Raw genomic sequence first — 25,434 nt, 5'->3', positions numbered from 1 at the left:
TATATATATATATATATATACTATATATATATATCTATCTATATATATATATATACTGTATATATATATATATATATATATATATATATATATATATATATACAGTATATATATATATATATATATATAGTATATATACCATAAAAATAATTGTATGGTCAATCAGAATATCTAGACAAGTATTCCTGTTTGCCTTCCCATAGAAGTAATCCATATACATTGTTACCAAAGCAACCAGAGAACTCAGAAGATATGGAAATTAGGTATACAATATATCTTACACTTTTTGCTTCCATACTTTGGCCCCTATTTATCAACCTGTCAACTTACTTGCATTCGCCGGCACCAATACGCTCGCCTAAGATCGCCTAACATCGCTGCTGCGGACCTGAATACGTTCTCCAAAGTTACCAAAAAAGCTGTTGTTAACTAACAGTCATCGATCTCGCTGCTCTTCGGCTTTTTTTATTTTGATATGGCTATTAGATTAGGTGTAAATAGTTTAAATTTCTGTAATTTGTTTATTATTTTCTGTAATTTAGTGGGGGGGGGTTTTGTACTTTAGATAATTGTATATAATTTAGTTAATTGTTTTTAATTTATTTAATTGTATTTAATTGTAGTGTAGTGTTAGGTGTAATTGTAACTTAGGTTAGGTTTTATTTTACAGGTACTTTTGTATTTATTTTAGCTAGGTAGTTATTAAATAGTTAATAACTATATAATAACTATTCTACCTAGTTAAAATAAATACAAACTTGCCTGTAAAATAGAAATAAAGCCTAAGCTAGATACAATGTAACTATTAATTTATATTGTAGCTAGCTTAGGGTTTATTTTATAGGTAAGTAGTTTTAAATAGGAATAATTTAGATAATAATTGTAGGTTTTATTTAGATTTATTTAAATAATATTTAGGTTAGGGGGTGTTAGGGTTAGACTTCGGTTTAGGGGTTAATACATTTAGAATAGTGGCGGCAATGTTGGGGAGGCAGATTAGGGGTTAATAAATGTAATGTAGGTGGCGGCAGATTAGGGGTTAATAACATAATGTAGGTGGCGGTGGGCTCCGGGTGTGGCGGTTTATGGGTTAATAAGTTTATTTCGTTGCGGCGGGGTCCGGGAGCAGTGGTTTAGGGGTTAATAAGTATAAAGTAGGTGGCGGCGGTGTAGGGGGTGGCAGATTAGGGGTGTTTAGACTCGGGGTATATGTTAGGGTGTTAGGTGTAAATATAACTTTATTCTCCCATAGGAATCAATGGGATATCGGGCAGCAGTGAACATAAGCTTTCGCTGCTTTCAGACTCCCATTGATTCCTATGGCATCCGCCGCCTCCAGGGTGGCGGATTGAAAACCAGGTACGCTGGGCCGGAATAGTGGCAAGCGTACCTGGTGGATATTTGTTAACTTCCAAAAGTAGTCAGATAGTGCCGAATTTGCATTCGGAACATCTGTAATGACATAAGCATCGATCTGTGTCGGACTGAGACCGGCGGATCGTATGTTACGTCACAAAATTCTACTTTTGCCGGTCTGCAGGCTTTCATAAATATAGAGAATCAAGGTCTCCACAATTACGCTGCGGAATTCCAGCGTATTTGCGGTTGACGGCTTGATAAATAGGCCCCTTTGTCTGACCACAAAATCACAAAAACATAAACCACGTCTGGACAGCTGTTTCGAGTTTATTAACTCTCATCAGCAGAAGATAGGATTGTTTTACTGCTTAGTGAAGCAAAAAAAAATATTCATTTAAGTTATGGAGGAGATAAAACTTTGAGATTAAAATCCTCCATTACATAAAAGTAAGAACCATAAAACTGATTGTGTAGCCAATCAGCACATCTAGGCATGTATCCCCGCTTGCCTTTCCCTATTACCAATGCACCAGAGAACTCTGGGTAAGATATGCTATCCAACCTGGGCTGGGTTTAAGAGAAAGACACTTACATATATATATATTCTACAAAAGAAATTGCAGGCCCAGCATATACCACAAAAGCAATAACTTTTGAATACATTTGGATCTATGAATAATTTCATGGTAATGTAAGCTGCATGGCAATCTTGTCAGCTTTAACTATTATATTATGAATACAAATTTTACCATGTTAGACCCTTCAATAATCTAAATACCACTGTGTATGTAGTAATTTGTGTTCTTTTAAAGGTCACTCAGGGTTAATGCAGACATAGTTCATGGATAAAGGATGAGAGAAGAGGAAGTGGTGATGCTTTTCAGGAATGCCTATAGACACTCAAGGCAAGATTCCAATCAAAAGCTTCATTGTGTACATCAAAGCAAAGATGATCAGTAATAGGCCACGTGGTATCTATAAATATAAGTGCTGCTTAGAAGCATTTAAAGAAATTAAAAAGATAATTATAAATGAAAAACTGTTGACTGGTGTTTACTACGTGTGTCTTACTGGTGACCTTATAGTCTTCACAATAATCTTTTATATATATTTTTTCAGATACACAGTTCTTTTTTACTAGATAGTGCAATTAAATGCACGGTATGGTTAACATATGTGACTACTAATAGCAAAGTGACTTTTTGTCTGTTATAATACAAAATATTACTTTTAATGTGTTTCTTATCTATTTCAGCCAGGGAGAATATATTTATGAATATGTTTTAGCAATACTATAAGTTATTTGCATTCCAACCCAAAGGAAACCCCAGTTTTTGTGTGGCTTTCAAATGAGTTGGCACTGGGAAAATATCTCAGACAATTTACATTAAGACTCTCACCAACAGTTTTCAAGTCATTCCATGCTTGATATGAGTTTTCCCATAATGTTTGTATTTAACTAATTCAACAGTCCTTCTCTCTAAAAAAATAATTTTACTAGGTCTGAAATATTTTATTTGGGCTGGTAAATACTTGTTTCCTTTCTTTAGAAAAATGTTACATTAGTTCTCAACAATAAAATATCATAGTATAATTTTACAGTTCATATAAAACGTATAGAGATATTAAACACAAAAGCATTTTGTATTGAATCTATATATTCACAAATGTCCATATTCTACAAAACTATGGGGCCGATTTATGTAAGTGTGAGCGGACATGATACGATGTATCGTATCATGTCCGCCGCACATCGATAAATGTCGATAGGATACGCTGTTGTGCAATGCTAAATGCAGACAGCGTATGCTGTATGCTACAGCAGATTATGTCCGCCAGAAATTGATAAATCGGCCCCTAAGGGTTTATGTTAGGGAGTTAGATTTATAACAAACTTTCTTGTCTCCATAGACATTAATGGGGAATGCGTTATATTGATCGCCATTCCACAATCGCAGGTGTTAGTTTTTTCTAACACTTTTTCTCCATTGTTGTCTATGGGGAAATACGCGCATGAGCACGTCAAGTCAGGACTTGGCTTTTGTGTGGTATGGATGCGGGTGGGCGGCCGATTAGGGGTTAATAGGTTTATTTAGTGTTGCTCATGTAGGGGGGCGTCAGTTTAGGGGTATTTAGACTAGGGGGCCAATTTAATTTAATTTATTAAACAGTCAATCGGCCCCAATGCACCTGTTTCCGTGCAAGCCTTCAGGCTCCTAGGAAACAAGAGTTAAGAAGCAGCGGTCTTAACTCCTTAACTCATGCTCCTCCTCTGAGGCTGCGGACATCAATTTGCCTGATCGTGTTCGATCGGGTTGATTGACACCCCCAGGGCTGGACTTGGAAATTAGACTGGCCCTGGAAATTTATATGGACCGGCCCAGCCCCGCCCCAACTCAGCTTCGCCCCCGCCCCCCTCTGGCCCAATCTCCCCGGCAATGTAAAGGACACCCTCTCTCGCCTCCTCAGACTGTGTTTGCAAGTTACATTTTGTCTAGGTAGAACAACTGTGTCTTACATACTATTAGCTTTAAGAGCTAAACAAACCATCATGCTTTTGTAGAATCCATGTTAGTTTATACATAAAGTTTAAAGTCATACATTTATGGCTTAATAAATAAAAAATATACACAAACTGCACAGTGAATTTTTATATTAAAGTTTTTCAGAGAGAATCACGCTTCTGTGTGGTGCATCTGGTCTTTAATGTTAAAGTTAGTTCCACTGAAATGTTACAGTACTACAAACTGTTGTTCACTGGAAGACTTCACTTGAACTTCTCTGCGATTGCCTGCCTCTGTGTTGCTGCTTGCCAAAGTTGCCACTGGCCGCTGTGAGTGTGTGTGTCCCTCCCACACATGACCACCACGTAGCCTGCAACTTACTCAATGGCTCGCTGACGCAGCCGCTCCCAGGCTCCCTCAACTATCATGTCACGTGGTGTGTGACGTAAGCCGTGCTGGCCCGGCCCGCAATCATTCCTCCATGGCCGCCTCATCCAGTGACACTGTGACAGCCTGAGATTAGTCTGTGACTATGAGTGACAATTCAAACAGACACAGACTCATCTCAGTCACTGTCTGATTGGCAATGGCTATTAGTAATTTGGCTTACGGTAGGTTAACTGTTACTTGTGTTGCGGGCCCGGCTGGAGCCAGAGTGGGTAATTAGACACTACTCAGTCACAGACAGTCTAGTAGGGTAGTACTAGTAGCGTTAGTGTAGCGTGCCTCTTAGCCTAAGAGTAACTATTAGAATACCGGCCGCAATTATCGCAACATATAATATTAGCGTCGCAATGCAGCATCATATACAGCCAGCCTGAGCCCAGCCCAGCTGAGCTGTCGGCCCACAGGGATTTTTCCCGGTATCCCGGCTGCAGAATCCGGCCCTGGACACCACCTGCTAGAGGCTGATTGGCAGCATTGCACAAGCAGTTCCCCAGAACTGCTTGTGCAATGCTAAATGCCAACAGCGTATGCTGTATGCTACAGCGAATCATGTGCGTCAGAAATTTATAAATTGGCCCCTAAGGGTAAATGTTAGGGTGTTAGATTTATAACAAACGTTCTTGTCTCCATAGACATCAATGGGGAATGTGTTATATTGATCGCCATTCCGCAATCGCAGGTGTTAGTTTTTTCTAACACTTTTTCTCCATTGATATATATGATGGAATACGTGCACGAGCACGTCAAGTCAGGATTTGGCTTTTGTGTGGTATGGAGCTTAACGCACCATACCGCACAATACAAGAAGGTTTTTTTGTAACTTGTAATGAGCATTGCACCAGCAGCTCTTGCAATGTACCGCTAATTTTTTATCGCTATTAAGCACAACCTGTAATCTAGGTCAATGCCAGGTGTGCATTTCACTGTTTGATTATTCAACTCCCTGTAGTGATAATACAAGTCTTGTAGTACATATCACCCTCCGCTCTACAACATGAGCCAAATTCAGCACTTGATACTAACATTTTCCTGCAGGTATGTGGGCCTACACTGTCAGAAAAAAATGTGCAAAAATTTTACCTTTAGGGGTGCAACGGCTTGTTACTGAGGCAGTACCCTCAAAGGTACATATTGACATGGGTACAAATTGGTTCCCCTTGCAAATTGTACCTTTCAAAGGCAAATATGTACCTTTGGTGACTAGATTGGACCTCAGTGCTATGGTACCATAAAAAATGGTGCAAATTTGGTCTTTTAAGGGTACTGCCCCAGTGACCAGCCCTTGTACCTCATGATGGCAAAATTGTACTCAACACAGCATATTAAGACGCTGTTCCATCAAATTTATTATATAACATTTAAATATGCATTCATTTAGTATGTACTTTTTCAGCCAGTATTACAATAGCCACAATGCAGTTAAATAAATTTGGTTAGTGTAGCCAAACAGCAGGTCCTAAGACTGCTACAGAAATTCCTGAAAAAAACAGGATAAACATTCAGTTCCAAATAGAGCTACTCAACATATTTTATTTCACTCTGTACTAGACTCTAACAACACCCCCTTTAACCTAGGGTGACATGCCATATAAAAAATAAATATATAGAAAACATATAGAAAACAACATAATACTAAAATATAACTCTAACAAACGGAAGTGGGATTCAGAGGAGGGATAAACAATAAAACTCACAACCATACATTGAATTGTCACTCTATGCAAAATATATGCAAATTAGTCCAGTACACATTTTGGTGATGAACCTTCTACCAATAGATGGAGCTGTGTTACACATGTCAAGGAACTTTCAACCAATAGATGGTGCTATGGCGTGTTACACAAGGTCCATGTATGTGACTGGGGAACCGTTACAATTTTAATAAAAAAAAATTAAAACTGGTTCTTAAACAGCTCTTGTTTATTTTATAGATTTTAAAATGAAAAATTTTCTTTGTAATTTTAGTAAATACATTTGCTTTATCTTTAAGAGTCATCATCTTCATGCTCTAAATATAAACATTAAAATGTTAAGTGCTTGTGTGCTATTAAGAACCAGCAACATAGTATAATTGAAGATATGGGTTATTAAAGGGACACTGTACCCAAATTTTTTCTTTTGTGATTCCGATAGAGCATGACATTTTAAGCAACTTTCTAATTTACTCCTATTATCAAATGTTCTTCATTCTCTTGGTATCTTTATTTGAAATGCAAGAATGTAAGTTTAGATGCCGGCCCATTTTTGGTGAACAACCTGGGTTGTCCTTGCTGATTGGTGGATAAATTCCTCCACCAATAAAAAGTGCTGTCCAGAGTTCTGAACCCCAAAAAAGCTTAGATGCCTTCTTTTTCAAATAAAGATAGCAAGAGAACAAAGAAAAATTGATAAAAGGAGTAAATTAGAAGGTTGCTTAGAATTGCATGCCCTATCTGAATCACAAAAGAAAAAAATTGGGTTCAGTGTCCATTTAAATATTTTTTGTTTATTTGCCCACTTCTTGCATATTACCAACAACCTTTGAACATTAATTATTTTTCTGTGCAACATGTATGTTGAATTTATCTGCCAGTTATGTGTTCAATTAATAATTGAGGTGCACAAATTATATGGACTTGCAGGGTTTGGCAGCCTTGAACCACCCATCCCCCTCAACCTTTTAGTCACACAAATGATTGTACCTTTATGGGGGTTTAAATGGTACAGACATGGACCCTTTGGCAGTTAGATACATATTTGTACCTTATTTACCGGTAAATTGTACATATTAGTTCCTTAAGGTGTAATTATGATCCATTGAGGATACAACCACAGCAGTTGTACCATAAGGGGCCTATTTGTCATATGTCTGTTGGACCTGATCCGACAGTGCGGATCAAGTCCGACAGACATCGCTGAATGCGGAGAGCAATACGTTCTCCATATTCAGCATTGCACCAGCAGCTCTTGTGAGCTACTGGTGCAACGCCGCTCCTTGCAGACTCGCGGTCAATCGGCCACCAGCAGGGGGTGTCAATCAACCTTATCGTACTCGATCGGGTTGATTTCCGGCAGTGGCGTAGCGTGGGTTGTCAGCGCCCAGGGCAAGGTAAGAATTGCGCCCCCCTAACCCATTATTATTATTATTATTATACTGTATATAAAAATAAATATATAAATATATATATATATAAATATATATATAAAAATATACAGATATATACACACACTCACTCATGGTTGGAATCTCATGTTTCATAACACAATACACACACATTAGCAGGTTTCTGTAATATAAAGAGCAATATTGTGTATTTTACTATATGTCATATAGTAATTAAATTAAATGTCAGAAATCGAGATATATATATATATATATATATATTTGTGGGGGGAAAATAAACTCAAACATTTACACACCCTCAGGAACATATTTGAAAAATATTCTCAAACTCATATAGAAGAGTAATAGTGTGAACAATTGGGGTATATATATTTAAAAAAATAAAAAAAATATTATGAACGTAAGGTATTTATGCAGTGTAATTTTTACCAATTGTCTCTGTATGTCTATCTGTATGTCTCTTTCTGTCTATATATATTAAACAGTAATTAAAGCAGTAATGTTAGTCAGTTAATAAACTTAAATTAACCTATTTCTGATTACTTATTTTACTAGCAGCACAGTATAAAATATATGAGAACCTGTTCCTCTAGGTTTATTTTGTGTATATGTATATGAAATAGCTGGATTTTTACTTGACACCACTACCCATCAAAGAGCCAGATTACAAGTGGAGAGCTAAATATTGCTTTGATGAAAGAGATATTTCATATTATATTATTAAATTTGCCTCATTATCTTAGTGTCCTTTGTTGAATATGAAGCAATGCACTACTGTGAGCTAGCTGAGCATTTTAGTAAGCCAATGACAAGAGGCATACGTGTGCAGTGCAGCCAGCAATCAGCAGCTAGCTCACAGTAGTGAACTTTTACTAAGCCTACCTAGGTATACTCTTCAAAGGATAATAAGAGAATGAAGCAAACTAGATAACAGAAGAAAAATGGAAAGTTGTTAAAATCACATGTTCTACCAAAGTCATGAAGTTTAATTTTAACTTTACTGTTCCTTTAAAGGGACATGAAACCCAAACCTTTTCTTTCATAATTCAGATAGAGCATGCAATCTTAAGCAACTTTCTAATTTACTTTTATTTTCAAATTGTCTTCATTCTCTTGGTATCTTTAGTTGAATTGAAAGGATATAAGCTCAGGAGCCTGCACATGTCTGGAGCACTATATGGCAGCCTTTTTGCAATAATGTTATCCATTTGCAAGGGCACTATATGGCAGCACTATTTTCGATCATGTAGAGTTCCCCATAATTATGCGCCCGGGGCCATTGCCCCTGTGGCCCCCCCCACGCTACGCCACTGATTTCCGGCGATTCCTGTCCGCCTCATCAGAGCAGGCAGACAGGGTTATGGAGCAGAGGTCTTTAGACCGCTGCTCCATAACTTGTGTCTCTGGCGAGTCTGAAGATTCGCCAGAAACACAGGCCCACAAGCTCCTTACGGAGCTTGATAAATGGGCCCCCAAGTGTTCACAAACGTACTGCAACCGTACCCTTTTTTCGGACAGTGTACATAAGTGTAGAAATTATGAACATATTTAACCTTTCCATAATGTTAATTATAAACCTGTATTGGCGTATTTATTCCTTCAAAGTGACTTTTATGTCAGTTTGTTTAAGCATTGAATTCTAAAAGTCCCACACAAAAATAAATGTATTTTAAACTGTTTTTTGTTACCACTGTGTACAGGTCTGCAGTGTGCATAAAGCCTGTAGTGGGGTAATTTTACAGCAACTCACCTGGCTGGTGAATAGTGCAAAAGATGACTGTTATTTATATACCCCAGAGAGCCTGCAGTGTACTACTGTGTATAAGTGCTTGTAAATTTTAATTATTATAATGTTTCCCCCTTCATTTGCAAGGAAGAAAGAAAATGTGATATTGTAATGAAAGAATATTGGACACAAGGCACAAACCTCAAACAACAAAAAGAAATGCTTAGATTACAGTCCCAATGACTGACTTTCCTTATATGTACATAAAGTCCCAGTATTAGCATCTTTTTTTTTTTATAACGTCAGACCACATTAGAACACCAGATATTTAACACTATTTGCAAAAGAACATATACTCTATTATATCACAATTGGATTAAAGGGACATCAACTGAAATGCAGACACATTTTTGCATTTGTATTAGCAAAAATGCTTCTAGTAAAAACTATTGCAGTTTCTGTCAGAGTTTTTACTTGCACTAAGCATATGAACATATTACCTGGGTGCCCATTTTAAAGACCGTCAAACATACCACTGCCAGCACTTTGCATATCAAGAGCTGTTGAATCACTGATAGTGATTACTAAATACATTGGTGCTAATGCAAGTTTATTGCAAATATGCTTTTATTCAAAACTGAAACAAACTAATGTGTATTTCAACGTTGGTTATTATGTGCTTAAACTGAGGCTTTCCCCTACATACATATAATATGGGAAGATCTGCACTAAGGCATTTCAGGTTAGTTCAATAGTTCCTACATTATTTAAAGGGATGCTGTACTGTAAATTGTGTCTCCTCTTAATATATTCCCAATGGGTGGTGTACCAGCTACAGAATATTAAATGTATAGCAAACCTCTCTATTAGGTTCATTTTTGAATTTGATATTTTTGGTTTTGCTCATTAATACCACCAACTATTGTCCTCAAGGACATTCCCATTCAAATGGGCAGAGTCTATAGGAAGAGCCAACCTACTCAGTGGCGTAGCGTGGGTTGTCAGCGCCCAGGGCAAGGCAACTATAGCGCCCCCTAACCCATTAGCACTGACCCACACAAACATACACATTTGCCTACACCTATACCCACACTAACATACACATATGTATACACCTATACATGGTCACAAACATATAGATATACCTATACCCACACACATGCATACACTGTGATAATCGTTCAGCAACCTATATACACTCAAGCAGACATATAGTGGAGTATAACCTGAATGTTAGAGTAGCCTTGAGTCTCAAAACTTTTTCAGGTAGGCAGTTATGTCTGTATCAGGAGTGAGACTTTCAACTGCCGAATATAAAGCACATGTATCACTAGCAGGGTGAGAAGATCTGTGCTGTGTTATGTAGCTACCCTGACAGCTAATCAGCCTTCAGATTCCATTTTCATAAGCGGGTACACAAATCGTGCTGATATTATTTATTCTTTTGGTGCATAAAAAGAGAAGAAAACTTGTACTAAAGTTCAGCTTTGTTGACAACTGAGACTTTAATAATTAAAGGCTCATTTGTCAACAAAGCTGAACTTTAGTACACGTTTTCTTCGCTTTCCATGCATCAAAGGAACAAATAATATCAGCACGATTTGTGCACGGACTACAACAGAACAATGACAGGAGACTTATTACTGAAATGCCTCTACTGAGTTCATATGATCTTAACTCACTGCGTTTCAGAGGCGGGTGATGGGTCTTCCTACGGCTGCCCCACTGCAATAATCACCGGAAGTGCTCAGCTGTTAACCTCTTCCTGTGTGCACAGTGCAGTGAGTCTCCCTTGTCCACACTCCACTTACATTGCACGCTGAGCCATAGGAGCCGACAGAGCACTTACAATACACCCCCGCAGTTAACACAGTAAAATACATTTTAAAAAAAGTTTTCTCCCTTAGTGCTGCATCTGTCTGCAGTGGAGAAGGGAGGATATGAGACAGTGAGAGCGCAAATTTTGCGCCCCTAAGAATTATGCGCCCGGGGCAACCGCCCCTGTGGCCCCCCCCACGCTACGCCACTGAACCTACTTATCTTATTATCTTCTGTCCATATACAACAAGCCAATATTTAGGTAGTGACATTTTCATTATCATCTGTGGTTTCAATGAGAAAAAAAACTGTTGCTAAAATAAACATGAGGGAGCAATTCCCAACACGTTTACTACTGTGCAGCTGGTATAACAAGTATTTGGGAACACATTAAAAGGGAAGAAAATTACAATACAATATTGTGAGAAATACTTTGTTTATGGGAATATTATGTTATTTCCGTGACAGGTAGCCCTCTCTATCTGTTCAATCATCTTTTCTTTTTTCTGTAACGTGAATAACATCTTGTGACTATAAGATCACTGCATTTTTTTTAATTATTTTTTTTTTGTGAGCTCACAAAACCTTTTTTTTTTTTTTGTTATCCGGAATAAACATCCTAGGAAACTTTAGCTGGCATTACACCCAGGAGCAGAGGGGAGGCACAGCGTGCTATTCCTGAAAGTACAGAAGAACTTATTCCCTACTGTTTATTAATTATGTACTTCTGAAATTCCCATCTCCCTCCAAAAAAAAAAAAGATTTCTGAAAGTACATGAGAAAGAATAAAGCTACAGAAATCATCTGGCATTTCCTTCATTTCCAGCCATCTGGTGTTCATTTCTCGCATTATTTTCCCCTTCCTCCATTCACACGTCTCACAAATTCTTTTCACACAGTAACCCACGCTGAGTGACTGGGCGACGGTGTTCTGCCATTCCTGTGCACGCCGCAGGTCTATTTAAACTTAGCTTTCCAATTCGTGCTCCTGTTTGAAGGCTAATTTATGGTGCTTTTTTATTTACTGAACTGCATGCATTTTTTTGATAATGCTCAAACACTGGGCTAGATTACAAGTGGCTCGATATTGTTAGAGTGGGATGCAATAAGCAACATCACCACCGCTCTAACTAGCGCACATATTACAAGTTGAAAGTAAACATTTTGCTTAATAACCTAGTGTAAAGTGTAAGAATAAAAAAAATAAAAAAAGTTGCACCAAACACAACATAAATACATTAAAATAAAGTATTACACTTATTTATACACTTTCTGATAAAAAATATTTTATATAAATATTAATAAACATGTTTTAGAAAGGTTTAAAAGTGATATGGTATATGAAAAGGTATTTGACTGGGAAGGGCTATTATGTATACATATATATTTAAATATGTGTATGTGTTTATATATACTGTATGTGCATATACATAAGTATGTGTAAATATGAATATAAATACATATATACACCTGTATACACATATATATACACTTTTGAGCCCTTTCCACTCAAATACCTTTAAACAGGAAAAACAATTTTATTCATTTTTTTTATATATATATAATGGACTAGATTAGTGAAGTGCTAAATAATCACGCTCCTGCAAATGGGCAAATTTGCCCGTTTGCGGGAGCACAATAATTAACCAGTCATTACAAGTGGCTGGCAATAAGCACTCAGAAAATTAACCAGAGATCTGATCTCTGGTTAATTTTCTAAAATTGCCCAAAATTCACTCAAAATAGAGGGCATTAAAGTTTTATATTTAAAAAAAAACTGCACTAGGCAGTTCCCATAGAAGGCAATGTAAATGAACTTGGGGAAAAAAAAGTGCATTTACATTGCTGTCTATGGGAACTGTGTTTTCCCATAGACGGCAATGTAAATATATATGTATATGAACATATACATATATATTTATGTGTTAATATATGTATATACACATATAAACACATAAATATATATGAATATATTCATTTACATATATATTTCAAAATGATGGCCATTGCTGCGCTACTTACCCCCTTCGCAGCATGAGGTTCTAATGCCGCCTCTGATGGCATCAGAACGAGGCCCCTATAGGAGCCTATGGAAGTGCACTCTCATGAGTTCAATGCTTCCTAGCAATACGAACGCAAGCTTATGTTGGCATTGTGATTCAATTGTAATACCAGAGCACATTATTGTGAGCTGGTATTACAAAGTGAAGCGCTAATATCATTTGCACGCAAGCGATATTTAGCGCTCCACTTGTAATCTAGCCCAATGTGTTTTACTGTGTTTTTAATAGAAATAATTAATAATGTTCTTTGTACTTTGTTATTTATTTCATTCATCTCTTTTTTGCTTTTATTCTTAGGTTTATAACATAATATTTTTCGTTTTTTTGTTTTAATTTCTATCGCAATCAATATGATTATATCTGGATTTAACATGTAAAGTATGTAATTATTATAGCTGTTCACTCAATATAACTGAATGGTTCTAATTGTTTATATTCATTGTTCCTTAAATGTTTTCCTTTGTATCACCATTTTAAGTTATACACACCTGAAGGCTTAATTCAATTAAACTTTTGGTATAAATGAACCATACACCTGCACATCCACAACTCTTTGACGAAGTGTGTTTGCTCACACGAAACGCGTAAGAGGAAAGTCTGTTGCTCCATGTGTAGTTTTCTGATGTCCTATCTGGACGGATCAGAATAAACGACATACTGTTTTGCACAAACGCTGGATTGCTGCTTTTTTTTCTTCCCTTCATTATTTTTTAAATACTATACCTGTATATATTCATACAATATATAACTATACCTGTATATATTCATACAATATATAACTATACCTGTATATATTCATACAATATATAACTATACCTGTATATATTCATACAATATATAACTATACCTGTATATATTCATACAATATATAACTATACCTGTATATATTCATACAATATATAACTATACCTGTATATATTCATACAGATACATAGAGAGATTGCAATAGAGCAAACTGTATGCATGCATTAGAAATAAAGAAAATAAAACAATTCTGTAATTCCCACAGAATTATATATTATTTGAAACAGATGAAAACTGCTGTAATTACAAAAGTTGGTTATGCAAGCTGAAAAGAAACATTAATGGAATTAGTAACATATTTGTATTTTTAATTTTCCATGTTTTGTAATAAACCCGCAAATTATGTGTGTACAAAAATCCAGAGGAAATGTTTTGTTCTTCATCTTCCAAACTACTGTGAACTCCAACAAGACAGTAGGTCTGAAGTATTTAACCCATTAACAGCTGACTTACCCTGTATGTATGTGGTTGTTAATGGTTTAACTAGCGCAACTTTGCCGACAGTGAGGCATGCCAATATAGTGCGGCAAGAACCTGTTCCATATCTAGCGGATGTTTGTGGGTATGTGAACGACTGCCGTGGACATTAAGTGGTTAAAGAGACATGACGTTTTAAGCAATTTTTATTCCACTTTTATTATCAATTTTGCTTTGTTCTTTTAGTATCCATTGATAAAGAGTAATCCTAGGTGAGCTCAGGAGTGTGGGTATGTCTTTAGCCATCTGGCAGTAGTATTTCCAACCATGTTCATAGCAATGTTGTGCATAGTTGCACAGCTGCCATTGAATTCTAAAGGCACATGCATGCTCCTGAGCTCCTATCAGTCTACCTAGTTTGACTCTTCAACAATGAATAACAGGAGAAAAAAGCAAATTTGATAAGTAAATTGGAAAGTTGTGTAAAATTGCATGCTCTATCTGAATCATAAATGTTTAATGTTGACTACAATGTTTCTTTAATATCATATAGTTCAAAAAGATCAGTATTTAGTTCTGATGGCTTAAAACAGTGACAGTCAATGTCCTAACAATAGGGGCCACAGATTTATATGTTAGAAGCCTTAAAGGGACAGTATACTGTAAAATAGTTTTTCCCTTAATGTGTTTACAATTGCTTTTTTTACCAACTGCAGAGTAAAAAATGTATGAAAATTAGCTTTTTAAGGTTTATTTCTGTATATTAAAGCTCTGATTTTGTGTTTTGAAGCCACAGCCTAATAAAATAGGTTGAGCTTGTAGGTATAATCAGATCTCATTACTGTATCACACTGTGCACATATACCTGCTTCTTTATCTTATATCTGTCCTTAAAACAATCACCAATACTTTGAGAGAACAATGGAAAATCAACATTTTATTACCTTATCTCTGCTTTATCACACTGGGAGTGTAATTTCTTCTGCTGGCTGTGTTTACAAAGCTTATCTATAGCTGGTACGCGCGGCCACAAACTTTCAGAATAGGTGGGGATACCACATGTTAAATCAACAATTTCAAATGCCAATATAAGGGTAAAGGAGCTACTTGTAAACAATTTAATACACTCCAGCAGGTAAAGTGGATCATTGGGAACAAATTAAAGGGGAGAAATTTTTTGAGTAAACTGTCCCTTTAAGGAATGCATATAACTTGATGGCTATTAAACACAAAAAATAAAAACATATTTCCTAAAATGCTCCGATGGCACAGGGCCAGATTAAGGTTGAGGAGTACCCTCTGCCTGCTGCTCTCCACTCCAGAGGGTTCTCTTTAGCCACCTTGTTTGTCCTTCCATAAGAAGCCCTTAAAGTGCACAATTATACTTCTTTTACCTGTAGGACACAAAACGAATGCAGAGGGCCGCAGATGGGCCACAAATGGACCATCTCTGGTTTAAAACATCATTATCCTTTTTTTTTTTTGCATTGCTTTTTACATTAAACGGCCTCAACAGGCAACACCCTAAAAACAACTTTATACTTAAAGGGCAACTAAACACAAAATCTTTCTTTCATGATTCAGATAGAACATACAAATTTAAACAACATTACAATTTACTTCTATTATTTATTTTGCTTCATTTTGTAGATATCCTTATTTGAAGAAAAAGTAATGCACATCGGTGAGCCAATCACATGAGACTTCTATGTGCAGCAACCAATCAGCAGCTACTGAGCATATCTAGATATGCTTTTGAGCAAAGAATATCAAGAGAATAAAACAAATTAGATAATAGAAGTAAATTAGAAAGATGTTTAAAAATGCATTATCTTTCTAAATCATGAAAGAAAAAATGTGGGTATCATGGCCCTTTAAGCCTTAAATGATGTGATTGTACTTGCTCTGTCATTCAGTTATCATAACAGGATAATATTAGTATCCATTATAACCACAATGTAGCCAAAAAAAGTAATAAATTATATGCAATATGAAGAATATATTTCTAAATGAGTCAGATATATTTAATGGAGTTTGTTGCTGATACAGGAAGATATAATACCTTATGCTAGATAATGTTGGTCCAATTCATTTTTGTTACCAAATAATCTCAATCTTTGATAAAATATCCCTATAGGATAGGATTAGTTCTGTTTCATTAGAGGAAAAAATAGATATCATTACATGTAATATGCAGAACACTAAGGCAGAAGAGTGACCTTGACACTAGGAAACTTCTTCCATTCTATTTCACTTTTTCCTTTAAATCTTCTTTCTCTTTTTGACAATTTAATTGCTATAGATTTCTCTAATATGCAGCACTCTGAGGGATTGCACAGCATTTATCATTACATCCCTCTCACACATCACAATCCAATTAGTTAAATATATAAATGTCTAATCTGCAGAATTTAACAGATCACTTTTAATTTTACAAAACCTTCAGAAATTATATAGTTTTTGTTTTATAATTTATAATTGAAATGTTGCAACTTTGCAATTCAAAATGTTAGAATCAAATCATTGCAGCTGTACAAATGTCACAATTAAAATGCTGTGTATTGAAATGCTGACACACAGAAGTTCAAACCTTAAAGGGACAGAGTATGCAATTTTAAGGGACAGACTAGTCAAAATTAAACTTTCATGATACAGATAGGGCATGTCATTTTAAACAACGTTCCAATTTTCTTTTATTATCAAATTTGCTTTGTTCTCTTGGTATTCTTAGTTGAAAGCTAAACCTAGGTAGGCTCATATGCTAATTTATAAGCAATTGAAGGTCACCTCTTATCTGAATGCATTTGACAGCTTTTCACAGTTAAAGGGTATAAGTTCATGTGTGCCCTATAAATAACGCTGTGCTCAAGCCCGTGGAGTTACTTATGAGTCAGTTATGAGTGGCTAAAATGCAAGTCTGTCAAAAGAACTGAAATAAGGGGGCAATCTGCTGAGACTTAGATACAAGGTTATCACAGAGGTAAAAATTATATTAATATAACTGTGTTGGTTATGCAAAACTGAGGAATGAGTAATAAAGGGATTATCTATCTTTTTAAAAAAAAAATCTGCAGTAGACTGTCCCTTTAAACAACTTTCTAAATTAGTTCCATTATCAAATTTACTTAATTCTCTTGGTAGTCTTTGTTAACGTGCATACCTAGGTAGGCTCCAGTTCAGCACGGAACTGCTGGCCTCACGTATATGCCTCTTGTCATTGACTCACCAAATGTGCTTAGCTAGATTCCTTGTTCTATATAAATCACTCAATTTTAATTTTTGACGTTACTGTCCCTTTAATCTGTGTAATTTCCATATACAGCAGAGCTGTGGTACCCTGCATTTTGTTAGGATAGCATTTTTATAGGAAGGGTCATATACAGCCAGATGTAGACTGGGACATAAACCAGAAACACAGTCTGCTAGTATTGCTGATTGTAAACTCTTTGGATCAGGTCTCTTCTTCTCCTGTAATACATGTTTTACTAAGTAGAAGACTCTTTCAATATTGTATATTATATGTATTGTATTGAATAAATGGTGTGAATTTTCTGTTCTCCAATAATGTATCCAGAACACACAGAATATATTGATGGTTTACAAATAACAATAGTACCGTTATATCACTTTCTGATATATACTCAAATCAAAAAGGCTCCTTTTTTTTTTTATTTAGAGCTCAGTGCCTTGTGCACATGCCTGTTGCCTTTGTTGGAGTCTTGGCAGACAATCGGCTAGATTACGAGTTGTGCGTTAGGCTTAAAAAGCAGCGTTAAGAGGTCCTAACGCTGCTTTTTAACGCCCGCTGGTATTACGAGTCTTGCAGGTACAGGCTCACCGCTCACTTTTTGGCCAGACTTGGAAATACCGCAAATTCACTTACGTAAATTGCGTATCCTATTTTTTCAATGGGACTTGCATAGCGCCGGTATTACGAGTCTGCCAAAAAGTGAGCGGTAGACCCTCTCCTGTCAAGACTGGTACCAAATTTTAAAGTCAGTAGTTAGGAGTTTTACACTACAACACTGTAGCATAAAACTCTTAACTAAAGTACTAAAAAGTACACTAACACCCATAAACTACCTATTAACCCCTAAACCAAGGCCCTCCCACATCGCAAACACTAAAAAATATTTTGTAACCCCAAATCTGCTGAACCGGACATCGCCGCCACTATAATAAATATATTAACCCCTAAACCTCCGCACTCCCGCCTCGCAAACATTAGTTAAATATTATTAACCCCTAATCTGCCGGCCCTAACATCGCCGCCACCTACCTAAATTTATTAACCCCTAATCTGCCGCCCCCGTCGCCGCCACTATACTAAAGTTATTAACCCCTAAACCGAAGTCTAACCCTAACACCCCCTAACTTAAATATAATTAAAAGAAATCTAAATAAAAATTACTATCATTAACTAAATTATTCCTATTTAAGACTAAATACTTACCTGTAAAATAAACCCTAAGCTAGCTACAATATAACCAATAGTTACATTGTATCTATCTTAGGGTTTATTTTTATTTTACAGGCAAGTTTGTATTTATTTTAACTAGGTAGAATAGTTATTAAATAGTTATTAACTATTTAATAAATACCTAGTTAAAATAAATACAAATTGACCTAGGGGTTAATAATTATAATGTAGGTGTCGGTGATGTCGGGGGTGGCAGATTAGGGGTTAATAAGTGTAAGATCAGGGGTATTTAGACTCGGGGTTCATGTTAGGGTGTTAGGTGTAGACATAAAATGTATTTCCCCATAGGAATCAATGGGGCTGCATTAAGGAGTTTTACTCTGCTTTTTTGCAGGTGTTAGACTTTTTTTCTGCTGGCTCTCCCCATTGATTCCTATGGGGAAATCGTGCACGAGCATGTTACACCAGCTTACAGCTGACTTAAGCAGCGCTGGTATTTGAGTGCGGTAATGAGAAAAAATTTGCTCAACGCTCACTTCTTGTCTTTTAACGACGGGTTTCAGAAAACTCGTAATACCAGCGCTGTAGGTAAGTGAGCGGTGAGACAAAACTGCTCGTTAGCATTGCATAGCCTCTAACGCAAAACTCGTAATATAGCCAAATGATTGGTCAGTATGGAGAATACAGTAGCTAAATAGAAGACAACATTTTTTATTAAGGTGTATATATTACAATGATCATGAATGTAGTATGCCGGAGCTTTAAAGCCACAAGATTTTATTTTTACATTTCTAGGGATACAAAAGTGCAAAAATAAAATGCTTTAATATGTCAGAGCATTTTATTATTGCACTAGTGCTTGTATATATAACTCTGTGTTTACCACTGGAAATGGATTAAACACATAGTTAAAGCCAGAGCAGCAAAGTACTACTGGAAACTAGCGGAATACACTTGGGGAGTCAATGAAAAGAGACAAATATGTGAAGCCACCAATCACCAGCAAGCTCCCTGTAGTGTATGATATGTACATATTATTTTTCAACAAAGGATGCCAAGAGTACAAAGTAGATTCATAATAGAAGTGAATTTAAAAGAGTCTTAAAATGACATGCTTTATCTGAAATTTCATTTTTACTTCCCTATGCCTTTAAGCTCTTTATTAACATTGGCTCTGGTCATCTGTGTTCTGGTAATTAAAAGCAGCCGCCTTCATTGTTTAGCTCTGTAAATATTTATCTTATAAGATACAGTTATAATGCTTTAATTAGCATCTAAATATAGAATATAAAAAGGAAACTTACCTCGGAGGACAAGCCTCCATGTTACAGGTTTTCAGAAGTGGCGGAGGACGACTGCTGACCACACACATACTCTCACCTACAGTAGTTCTTGTCTGTTTGTTCAAGCAAATTACCACAGCCTCTTGTACACCTGTCCAAATAAACCATAAATACCACTTAGAGATGGGTCTTTATCAAGAATCTCCTACAAAAGATGAAGCCCAGTTACATTTCCATAAAACCAACAGCAGATACCAAAGAGGAAAAAAAAAAGAAAAGAAACAAAGTAATTTTCTGTGTCAACTGAGGTAATGGAGATACTTCCTTTGTGTAAAACACAAAATAAAAATGGACACAACCATAAGCAGTTATATTTTAGGTAAATGCTTTAACAAAACATACTCATATGAAATAATAATTTGGTGCAACAAGGATATGCAATTGAAAACAACACAAATGTGGTTGAAATTGCGGGAGTTTTATGTCAGCATCCCGACTTGGCACCAGATAAATGATCCCTAGTGTGTGGGATTGAACATAGGAAGCAAAAGAGAGTGTGAGGTTCTGTATTTCACCTACATTTGGCAGTCAGGGCACATAAACTCAAGCCAGAAAAAAAAAGCTCTCATGCCAGGAAGCCTCTAAAAACGTCACCAGATTTCATAACGGACAAACCTAGAGTGTGGTAATTTAATGCAGAACGCAATGTGTGTTAAAAAAAGATATTTTGACTTTTATATGTTTGGTTTTAATCATCAGAATATTTACTTACTTGGAGGGGAAGTGGGGAACAGTAATAGTTTTAATGCTGGCTATAGAGCTACTACGTTTTGTTTCGCAGCCAGAGATGAAATTGGTGTTGGTAGAGTTTGTGTATATTCAGGTGAACTAACCTACTGTACATAAACTGAATATACAGCATGGTCAGCTCTGAGGAAAGAATCAGTAACACTAGTGAGGCACCATATTGAACATTGCATACAGTACTGTAGAATTTATCTCATCAAGGATATAAATAATCTAAAATCTGTGAAATTGGTTTATAGTCTAAACAAAAGAACTTACATTCCACTTAATATTCATAGTTTAGAGGTGAGAAGGGAGAAAGACGATATGATATAAAACCTTCCAGTAAATTAAAGGGGCAGTAAATGCTAGAAATTTCTACCTCACATGTGATAGAGAATTCTTTTAAAGTGAATGTCAATTGTCAGCAATGAGTGCCCGATTTTTAAAAATACTTTTAAAAACAGGGGCACTTTCATTGATGAAAATTTACATTGCACTGGATTTGCAGAAATACTGCTGTACAACCACAGCAATGACAAAACTGGCTTCCTCCAATCACAGCCGGGGCATCACGAGATGGACGCTCTGGGGTGCAAGCCATGATTGGAGGAAGCCGGTTTTGTCATTTCTGATGTCAGTACAGAGGAACTGAGGCTGGGATCGGCGATCCAGCTTTGCAGAAGTAAAAGGTAAGTATTTCTACAAATCCGGTGCAATGTAAATTTTCATCAATGAAAGTGCCCCTGTTTTTAAAAGTATTTTTAAAAACCGGGCACTCATTGCTGAAAATTGACATTCACTTTAAACAATATTTTTTGGCATGAAAAAAAAAGTTAACTTTAAGGGACAGTCAACATCAAAATTGTTATTACCTTTACTACTCATTCCCCAGCTTTACACAACCAACAATGTTATATTAATATACTTTATTATATTTAAATCTCTAAATTTCTGCCTGTTTCTAAGACACTACACATGGGGGCCCATTTATCAAGCTCCAGATGGAGCTTGAGGGCCCGTGTTTCTGGCGAGCCTGCAGGCTAAAGACTGCTGCTCCATGCTCTGAGCAGGCGGACAGACATCGCCGCAATTCAACCTGATCGAGTACGATCGGGTTGATTGACACCCCCCTGCTGGCGGCCGATTGGCCGCGAATCTGCAGGGGGCAGCGTTGCACCAGCAGTTCACAAGAGCTGCTGGTGCAATGCTGAATACGGAGAGCGTATTGCTCTCCGCATTCAGCGAGGTCTGTCGGTCCTGATCCGCAGCCCCTTAGCTTCTTATCATATGCTTTTTTATTAGCTTTTCACAACAAGAGACTGCTAATCCATGTGGGCCATATAGATAACAATGTGCTCTCTCCCATGGAGTTGTGGCTGACACTGCACTAATTGGCTGAAATGCAAGTCAATAGATAATAAATAAATAGCCATGTGATCAGGGGGCTATCCGAAGAGGCTTAGATACAAGTCAATTACAGAGGTAAAAAGTATATTAATATAACCATGTTGACGGTGCAAAGCGGAGGAATAGGTAATAAAGGGGATTATCTATCTTTTTAATCAATAACAATTTTAGAGGTGTGGGTCACTCACTGATTTATGACTTACAATAGCGAAATCAGGGGTGTGAAAAAGGCAGGGAAGGGGTTAAGGATTGATTGCTCACTAGCTGATAAGGAGAATACAGCTTTATTGGTACATAGTGAACTGCCTCACAAGCATTCAATAAACAATATATTCATTTTCTCAGTACAAAGATGTGTGTTAGAAAAGAAAAAATAATAATACTATAATACATTTTAAAATACCATCTCTTAAATTAAACAGGTTTAACTAACGCTGAAAGTATTTTCACAGAAAAAGCAACATCTGAACAAGGGTTCATGATCTCAAGTTGCAGAGCTGTATGTTCAGATATAAATTCCATAAGCACTTTTGTACAGGAGGGTGAATGATTCCTGGAACAAACTTCAAACAGAGGTGGTAAGAACACATACAGGAATATAAGAGGGATATGGATGAGGCTATCCTAAGCATTCTTTAATCTTTTTTTATCTTATCTGCTATCAAAATCTATGTTTCAATGTTTAGATGTATAGTTTATGATATATTTCCTTTAAAGGGACAGTCTTCTTGAAAATTTGTATTGTTTAAAAAGATCCTCCCTTTATTACCTATTCCGCAGTTTTGCATAGCCAACATGGTTATATTAATATACTTTTTACCTCTGTGATTACCTTGTATCTAAGCCTCTGCAGACTGCCTCCTTATCTCAGTTCTTGTGACAGACTTATTTTAGCCAATCAGTGTGCCAACTCATAAATAACTCCACGGGAGTGAGCACAATGTTATTAAAATGAAGCAGCAGTGCCTAACTGTCAAAATGCACTGAGATAAGAGGCTGCTTCAACAGCTTAGAAATAAGTTTATGAGCCTACCTATGTTTAGCTTTCAACAAAGAATACCACAAGAACAAAGCAAATCTGATGATCAAAATAAAAAGTTGTTTAAAATTGCATGACCTATGTGAATCATGAAAGCTTAATTTTGACTTGACTATCCCTTTAACTAGCATTTCCCTGGCCAAACCTCCAAAAAATAACATTTATGTAATATCCTCCAAACATATATTGCTCCCACAGACATCTTTTATTTAATTTGTAAAAGTTAGTTTAAAGGGACTGGAAACCCCAACATTTTCTTTCATGATTTGGATAGAACATACAATTATAAACAACTTCCCAATTTACTTCTATTTTCAAATTTGCTTCATTATCTTGTTATCCTTCCCTGAAGGAACAGCATTGAATTACTGGCAGCTAGTTGAACACATCTAGTTAGCCAATCACAAGAGACAAATGTGTGCAGGCACCAACCAGCAGCTTGCTCCCACTGTGTGTATTATTTTTCAACAAGGGACACCAAGAGAACAAAGCACATTTGAAAATAGTAAATTTAAAAGTCTCTTAAAATGGCATGATCTGAGTCATGCAAGTTTAATTTTGACTTTCTTATCCCTTTAAGTGTCTTATATGTCAAGTTTAAAGAGGTCAGTTTGCCAAAAATATTAATCTTTACCAAACAGCTACTTTTATAAGACCGACTATGCTTTTGCACTCTTAATAAACAGTAAAACCAGAAGCTGTTAATCAGATCCATTAATCCCTTTAGCATGAGCACGTGAGCAATATGCTTCATACAAGAATTGGGTATATGGTGGTGTTGTTGCCATAGGGACTAATGGTTAATCTGGACATACATTACTGCTCTAGTGGTTTCTTTTATTTGCCCCATGATGTGCTGTGCAACAACCTTCCTGATTCTTTCAAAGAGCTTTCAGGGCAGCATATAAACAACAAGGAACCAGTTGTCTTTCTGCACATTCATTAGACCTTTAGTCAACCTAGACATTAAATCAGGGGTGTTATATCATTTGTATAACATGTGCCAAACTTTGACCCATCTCAGGGATTGCTCCCATATACAAAGCTCTGTAAATAGGTGGAGTATACCAAATTATGCTTTTCTGAGTTCTCACAACTTCCCAGATGTCCCTTACTGTATTTAGAAGGAACTCTACACACATTTGTTGGATGCCAGTTACCAAAACCTCTTGTAATGTGACCATGTCTATTGCGTTATTGTTATCAACTTGTTTTTCTTATGTTTTGTTTATATGGACTTTGAAATTGTAATAAAGATACATAAATACAAAAAAATGTGCCTACTTTTGTATGGTTTTCATCTCAAATTATTATGTATGTGAAACTATATTTATATACACGGTCTCCCTGTGCTTTGCAAATTAATCTTTTTCCCAGAACTATGGTCTCATTCCCTTCACTTTGACTCGATACTGCTGGTTGGCACATAATATTAATGGGGAAGTGTGAGGGAGACATAGAAAACAATATATTGTACAAGTGTGAGGAAATGAGGCTATCAAGAATTCAATGTCAGAAAGATTATGAAGAACAAACATAAAGCAGTCCTACAATTCATGCATTAATGGCTGCTTGGCATCACAGTTAAGATTAACAGTTGCTCCTCTGACATACTCTTACAGCTAATATTTGGAAAAAAAAAGGAACAAAAATGCACCACTTAAACTTCAGCTTTCACCAAGAGAAGAATAATGTTCCTGAAAAAAAAATCTCTTGGCCCCTTCTGCTTCTTTCAGATGAGTTTTTAATCGATGTGCACTGCAGAGAACTTTGCATCTGCCTTATTAGAAGCTATTTTTCTTGTGAATACTGTCAGTTCACGCGAATGGGAAATTAAAAAGAAAAAGGGGGTGAAGGAAGACAGAGAGGAGAGGAAGATGTGAATCATAGGCACTCTGACAAATTCTATGTGGATCTTCAATCTTCCAACAAAGCAGGATCCTGCACTGTTTATATCGAACAGAAAGGCATAATTGTTACATGATATTTGATGACAGCACTGGGAAATATGGAGCCTAACGGCAGGCTAAATTACTAACTAGTTCCTTCTGGTTGCTACCTCTTCAAGGTGAAAGGTTACGTGTGAGACGATCCAATTTCATCTCTCGAGATGGTAAAAACAATAAAATTACCTTGAATAATCTTACTGCTTTGGCTATATTGAGAAGAAAAAAAAGATTATCCAAGTAAAACTCTTAAGAACTTAAGATTTATTTATTTTCTATTTAATGATAGGAAAAATGTTTGGAAAATAT

The 25,434-nt window shown here is 36.3% G+C and overlaps 1 protein-coding gene across 1 annotated transcript in view; it reads right to left on the bottom strand.

Annotated features, from left to right (window-relative positions):
* The window catches only part of LOC128649393 (ADAMTS-like protein 1), a 466,596-nt gene that overhangs the window by 116,573 nt on the left and 324,589 nt on the right, over positions 1-25,434 (bottom strand). The window contains exon 15 of the mRNA XM_053702643.1: positions 19,966-20,095. Within this exon, the coding sequence (XP_053558618.1) occupies positions 19,966-20,095 (130 nt within the window). The remainder of the gene's footprint in view (positions 1-19,965; positions 20,096-25,434) is intronic.

Source organism: Bombina bombina, chromosome 2 (assembly GCF_027579735.1).
Source record: "Bombina bombina isolate aBomBom1 chromosome 2, aBomBom1.pri, whole genome shotgun sequence".
Lineage (NCBI taxonomy): Eukaryota > Metazoa > Chordata > Amphibia > Anura > Bombinatoridae > Bombina > Bombina bombina.
The sequence above is the reverse complement of the archived record's forward strand: the minus strand, read 5'-3'. Positions and strand labels throughout refer to the sequence as shown.